Here is a 6,590-nt window from a genome sequence, read left to right as displayed (position 1 = left end):
CATTTATCACGTGTTTGGTAGGAGTGCCACTCAATAGTTCCACCTGGAGACCTTTTGAGGTTGCAATGAGTAAAATAACGAGATGGCCTTATATTTATAGTGCCAGTGAGGGCATGACAAGGTACGATTCCTGGGATGATAGACTCCCAATTGGTCCAGAACAACAGGAACTAGAATTAATGGATTCTTTGAATGCCAGCTATTGTATATACATAAATGCTGCCCAGTACCCATGTAATGAAGGTAATCGACACCCATGTAATGATACTGTCAGAACCCCTATAAGTCCAGTGGGAAATAATACTCATTGGAGGACCTCATGGTGCAAGGACGTTTCAAGAACTTCGGACAGACCAGCTCCAGGAACAACCTGGCCAAGACAACTGCCAGCAGGATATTTTCTCATTTGTGGAAATCGAGCATGGTCAGGCATCCCCTTTAGACCAATAGGAGGTCCTTGCACTATAGGACAGGTTAGTATGGCTCTGCCCCATCATCGCCCTGATATCCCCTCCTCTACTAGATGGAAGAGGAATAGAGTAGAAACTTTTGATGACACTTGTAACGATGAAGTTACTCTTTGGAATAAGTGGGAGATAATCCTGTCAGCTATATTTGTAGCTGGGGCTGCCGCTGCTCGGACACATAGAAATCTGGAAAGGTTATCATGCTGGATTGTCAAACAAGCAAATGCCACCAGCAAAATATTGTCAGAATTAGCTGATGATTTATCTACTGTTCAGCATGCGGTTTTACAAAATCGAGCAGCTGTTGAATTTTTATTGTTGGCCCACGGACATGGTTGTGGGGATTTTGAGGGTATGTGTTGTATGGATTTAGAAGACCACTCTCAGTCAATCCATAAAGAAATTCAACAACTAATACAACATACACAAGCCATAAAACAGGATGTAGGAGTTTTTGGACTAGACGGGCTGGCTAACTGGCTAGGAATAGAAGGTTGGCTAAGGGGATTGTTAAAAGGAAGTATTTTAATATTGATTCCCATTCTAGTAGGACTTGCATGTTTGAGTTGTTTATTATCTTGTATAAAGGAACGATTACAATCAGCCTCGTTAATGTTTCTTAAACGACGACCAAAAACCGATTTAAAAAGGGAAGAGGCATCAATGCAATTAGCTCAAAAAGCTGTTAGTCGGTTTGAGGAACAAATTGGTCAAAATTGAAAGGGGGGATTGTGAATAAGTAGACTAACTAGGAATTGTTCTCAAACCTTCTATGACTGTAAATAGGTAACTAGGGCAAAGGGGAACCATTGTTCCATCACTAGCAATGCCCTGAAAGAACTTCAGGCCTTGCTGAGTTGGTGCCTGTGGCAGACTATGGCTGTGAATAGGTAACCAGGTCAAAGGGGAACCATTGTTTTATCATTAGCAACATCCTGATAGGATTAAATGAGTTAACCAAATAAGACACTGAACACAACGTAGAGGAGGACTACGAGGGACCAGGACGACCCCCACTACCAGCTTACACGGCCACAGAAAAACACCAGGATATGCCACGTGTACCCCGAACTACGGGACTATAAAAAGGGGACTCCAGAGGGGTGAGGCTCGTGCCGTTTGCAGGAGCAAAGGTCTCCTCCGGAAGGCCAGCACTGATTTGCCTGCTCGCATCTTGCTTAAATAAATTATGTTTGGAAATTTACAAATTTGTCACTGTCGTTTATAACAGGGGCTCAGGGCTTTCATTGCTAAGAGTACATTCCTAAAAGTACCTGACTTCATTTTCAGAGTCTACAACTTTCCACTTTGAAAAACTGTTAAATGTAGAGCAATAGGTCCCAAGCAAAAGGTGCGTGGGCTGTAAAAGGTTCGTGGCATTAAACCTCCCCAGGATGCGCACTAGAAGCCCCAGTAACCTTGGGGCTCAGGACTGTCCTTGCCAAGGGAACGATCACAACAGTGCCTGATATAATTTTCCAGCTCTAGTAGTGTCCGCCTTTGACTGTGCTAATCGTCCAGCAATATCTCCCAAACTATAGATGCGAGGGCTGAAAGATGTGCCTAACCTGAAAATCAAGCAGGTAGCTCACTACCAGCCCCAGTAACCTTGGGGATCAAGGATTTTAAAGCAAAGGGAATGGTCCTAACATTGCTGACATAATTTCTGACTCTACCAATGTCCATTTTCTAAACTGCTAAATGTCCCTCAATAACTCCCTAAAGAAACGTGCAAGTGCTCAAAGATAATCCTGGCCAGAAACATCCCTAGGTATCCCAGTAGAAGCCCTTAAAACCTTGGGATGAGGGCATTCCGAGGATATGGGAATGGTCCTAACAGTGCCTGGCACCATTTTCATGCTCTACCAGTGTCCAACTTAGAAACTCCTAAATGTACAGAAATGTTTCCCAAACCAAAGGTGTGAGGCATGAGAGATGTTCCTGACTTAAAACCTCCTCAGGTATCCCATAAAATATCCAAACACTAAACAGGTACTGAATACAAGAAGACCAATCTCCCTGGGGTAGGTATCTGAGCATGTGAGGCTGAGGATCTGGGGGGTTTCACAGAAGAACTGGTCAACAGCATTGCTCTTGCAGAGGGGGAGGGAAAATTTATTGGTTGTGAGCAGCACAGCATGGAGAAACCCACTGCAGCTCCCCTGTGTCTGCCAAGGGCAGAAGGAGGAAGTGGGGAATGAAGCTGCCATGGGGCATTCTCTGCCTCTTTGCCTGAAGAACAAGTCAGTGAGAACTTGGGGCACTCTTCACTGAGCAAAACATTCTCATTGAGGACCCAAGGACTGCTTCTACCTGTTCTATTAGACATTGGAAAGGTCCTTTTCGAGAAGTGCATTTCCTGCTGGCTGAGGGTGCCACTGGTTGTATGGGGCTGTGATGTGAGCTGTCCAGGTGTTAGTTTGTCCTTGCAGCAGCAGGTCTATCTTTTTTGATCCCTAGGATCTTGTCTGGATGGTGGTTTCCACTTCCCCCAACTGCAGAGCAGAGTTTTGTAGATTTGTTTTTCCTGATTTTCTCCCTGTGAAACACCAAGAAATGCCCAAATGCTCACCTAAACCCCTTCCTTTCATAGGGGGAAAGGGATCCTTCCCTGCCTGTCCCAGGCCTGGGGGTCCTGTCTCATGGGGAGAGAAGGAAAGGTGATTCTCCAGCCCAGCTCTGGTTTGATCAGGAGAAAGGACTCTGCTGGACAGAAGGAATTCTCCCCAGCTGAGGGAGGGAACGTCAGAGATGACATCATAGAGCGATCCCCATGAGGCCTGAGGCACCAGAGGGAGCCTAGAAGAACTGGTCTTCACTTGCTGAGCTTGGCCAGGCTCCTGGTATGGAGGGAGCTCATGGCAACCCAGCAGCAATGCAGAGAGACAGCTCTGCCCAGGAGCAGCTCCTCTGCCAAGCACACAGGGCTGGGGACACTGCCTGTCGGCACCGAGGGGAGACCTGTGAGGCTGAGAGAGCTGATGGATGCTGAGAGCTCACTGGAGGAGAAATCTCCACAGCACTCTGCCTGGTATGTCTGCGGGTGCAGGGCAATGCAGGTTCTGTTCCTGGCAGGATCTCCTAAAGCTGGGACATGGGACAGTGTGTGGGGTCTATCAAGAGGACAGGTTCTCTCTAGGACCAGAAAGTGCTGCCTGGAAGGGCTGCCCTTCTGCCCCATCAGAGAGTCAGGACAGGGCAGGACAGCTGTCTTCTCCTGGGCATGGTTGAGGGGTGCCCAGGGCTGTCCTTGTGAGCAGGGTCCCTGCACCCCAGGGTCTGTGTGCTGGGGCAGGGACTCTGCTGCTGCCAGGGTCAGCACTCAGCCTGCCTGCTGGGCTTTCCACAGGGATGTACACAGCACCTCTGGGTTGAAGGAGTGACCCAGGGAAGGGCAACGTAAGGTCCTTCTGCTGTAAGAAAGTGCTGCCTGGGTCAGCTTTGCTCCCAGCCAGAGCTGATCCTTGAGAAATTCCAAAGAGAATATTTCTCCAAAGGCAGAATCTTTGCTTTGACTTTTCCTCTCCTGTGGGCTGTGCTGAGTGTGGTAGATGAGAACTGATTTCTCCCCTTGAGAATATGCAATGAAAACTTGATTCTCGTGAAGATGTTGGAGCCTGGGCTGAGCCCTGCACACAGAGAAGTTCCCTGAGGCAGTGCCCTGATGCCAGGAGAGGTTTGCAGAGCAGAGCTGAGCACAGGGCAGGTTGGATGAGGTCTGTGAGTACAGAGCGAGAGGTGACATGGGCAGAGAGCAGCAGGTGCAGTGACAGTTCCAGACAGCAGAGACTTTGTCAGGGAGGGAGAAGGAGCTGCTCTCAGAAATGCCCTGGCAGTAGGGATTTTCTACCTCCTTCACATCCTCCACAGTGCTGGCACTTCCCCTCAGTGACCCCCTGGTTTCTGCCACCCAGCAAAGACTTTGAACTCACAATTCTAGGGTTTCAGGCTGAGTCTTCTCCTTGACAGCCCAATCCCCAGCGAGGAAAAACCCCTGCATTCCTGTCTGTCTGTCCCTGTCCATATAGCTTGGCTGGAGCATTTCTCCCTGTTTCATCTCCTCTCCTTGCTGCCTTTGTCCAACATTTTCCTGGGGGTCTGGGCATGTTCATTGGTGGGGCTGGCACTGAGCTGACCCTTAACTTCAGGACCGACATCCTTAGAACTGAGGATTTCCAGGCAGCTCCTGCTGGGCTGCAGCTGCCTCCCACAATGGCACCGCTCTCCCAGGGACTCTTGTGCCCCAGAGAGGAGCCCCATGCAGGAGACATCTGGACACTGAGGCCGTGGCAATGCCACTCATCACCTGTGTGTGGGCAGCTGCACTGTGCCCTGTGTGTCCCTGGCTGGGAGCGAGGAGCTGAGATCCTCCTTGGGTGGGATGAGACCGCAGGAGGGCTTTGGAGCTCTGCCCTGCGAGACTGGATTCCTCAGCTCTCTGTGGGGTCCAGTTTCTTCTGCAGGGAACAGCCAGGTGTGATCACAGAGCGTCCAGCACAAGGCAGCTGGGAGCAGGGCTGACGGACAGAGCAGCTCTCCCCACTCTGCACTCAGGGGGAGGTTTCACTGGCACTGCAGCAGCAGTGTCAGGGAGTCCTGACAGGAGAAACACTCCTCAACTCCTTCCTATCCATAGGGGATTTAGTCTGAGATCACATACTCCTTCTACTTCCTTACTGCTGCAAGGCAGGACTGAGTTCTCAAGACCCACAGCCAACCCTCCTCCCAGCAGTGGCACACTCACGCCAGCACAAAGCCGACCTCCCTGAAGTGACCTGCCAAAAGTCCTCCTGAATACAGACATAAAATCTAAGGGTGTTCTCTAAGAAGTGGAAGAGGTTTTTCTCAAGGAAGAGTTGTTAAATTCTGTCTGTGCCTTTTCTTATTTAGACCGTTACAACACAGATGTCCAACAGCAGCAGCTCCATCAGCCAGTTCCTCCTCCTGCCCTTTGCAGACACACGGGAGCTGCAGCTCCTGCACTTCTGCCTCTTCCTGGGCATCTACCTGGCTGCTCTCCTGGGCAATGGCCTCATCACCATCACCATAGCCTGTGACCACCACCTCCACACTCCCATGTATTTCTTCCTCCTCAACCTCTCTATTCTAGACCTTGGCTACGTCTCCACCACTGTTCCTAAAGCCATGGCCAATTCCTTGTGGGACACCAGGGCCATTTCCTACACAAGATGTGTGGCTCAACTCTTTTTCATCCTATTTTTGATCTCTACAGAGTACTGTCTTCTCACTGTCATGGCCTATGACCGCTACGTTGCCATCTGCCACCCCCCGCACTATGGGACCCTCCTGGGCAGCAGAGCTTGTGTCCACATGGCAGCAGCTGCCTGGGCCACTGGGTTTCTCAATGCTGTGCTGCACACAGCCAATACATTTTCACTGCCCCTCTGCCATGGCAATGCTCTTGACCAGTTCTTCTGTGAAATCCCTCAGATCCTCAAGGTCTCCTGCTCAGATGCCTACCTCAGGGAAATTGCAGTCACTTTGCTCAGTGCCTGTTTAGCTTTTGGGTGTTTTGTGTTCATCGTGGTGTCCTATGTGCAGATCTTCAGGGCTGTGCTGAGGATTCCCTCGCAGCAGGGACGGCACAAAGCCTTTTCCACCTGCCTCCCTCACCTGGCTGTGTGCTCCCTGTTTGTCAGCACTTCCTTCTTTGCCTACCTGAAGCCACCCTCTCTCTCCTCTCTATTTCTGGACCTGGTAGTGTCATTTCTTTACTCCGTGGTTCCACCAGCAGTGAACCCTCTCATCTACAGCATGAGGAACCAGGAGCTCAAGGATGCCATGTGGAAACTGATGACTGGATGTTTCTAAGCAACAACTAACTGCTCATCTTCTGCTTATCACTGACAATGTAACTCACATTAGGACCAGTCTCTATTTAGTATGGGTTTTAGTTCCTGTTTCTTTGTTTGTCTCTAGTTTATTTAAACTGGAATATGATGGTCCACAGTCATCCCATTGCTGATACAGTATGACCCACATGCTGGGTAATGATGGGCTGTGCTCTCTTTGCATCACGTCTGCCTGAAAAGGTGCACAAATTTTTGTTTCTTAAAATTTCTCCTGACATTTATTAAATATTTATAAGAACATTTTCATCAA

General features: G+C 49.4%; 1 protein-coding gene across 1 annotated transcript; it reads left to right on the top strand.

Moving 5' to 3' along the window:
• Nucleotides 1-5,372: 5,372 nt before the first annotated feature.
• Nucleotides 5,373-6,299, top strand: LOC311199074 (olfactory receptor 14A16-like; the record flags this gene model as incomplete). Its single annotated transcript, XM_084273117.1, has 1 exon — nucleotides 5,373-6,299. The coding sequence occupies one exon, from the start codon at nucleotides 5,373-5,375 to the stop codon at nucleotides 6,297-6,299; it is 927 nt and encodes a 308-aa protein (XP_084129243.1).
• Between the last annotated feature and the right edge of the window lie 291 nt (nucleotides 6,300-6,590).

This window comes from Gallinula chloropus, assembly GCF_964237585.1.
Source record: "Gallinula chloropus genome assembly, chromosome: 19".
In the NCBI taxonomy this organism is placed as follows: domain Eukaryota; kingdom Metazoa; phylum Chordata; class Aves; order Gruiformes; family Rallidae; genus Gallinula; species Gallinula chloropus.
The sequence above is the reverse complement of the archived record's forward strand: the minus strand, read 5'-3'. Positions and strand labels throughout refer to the sequence as shown.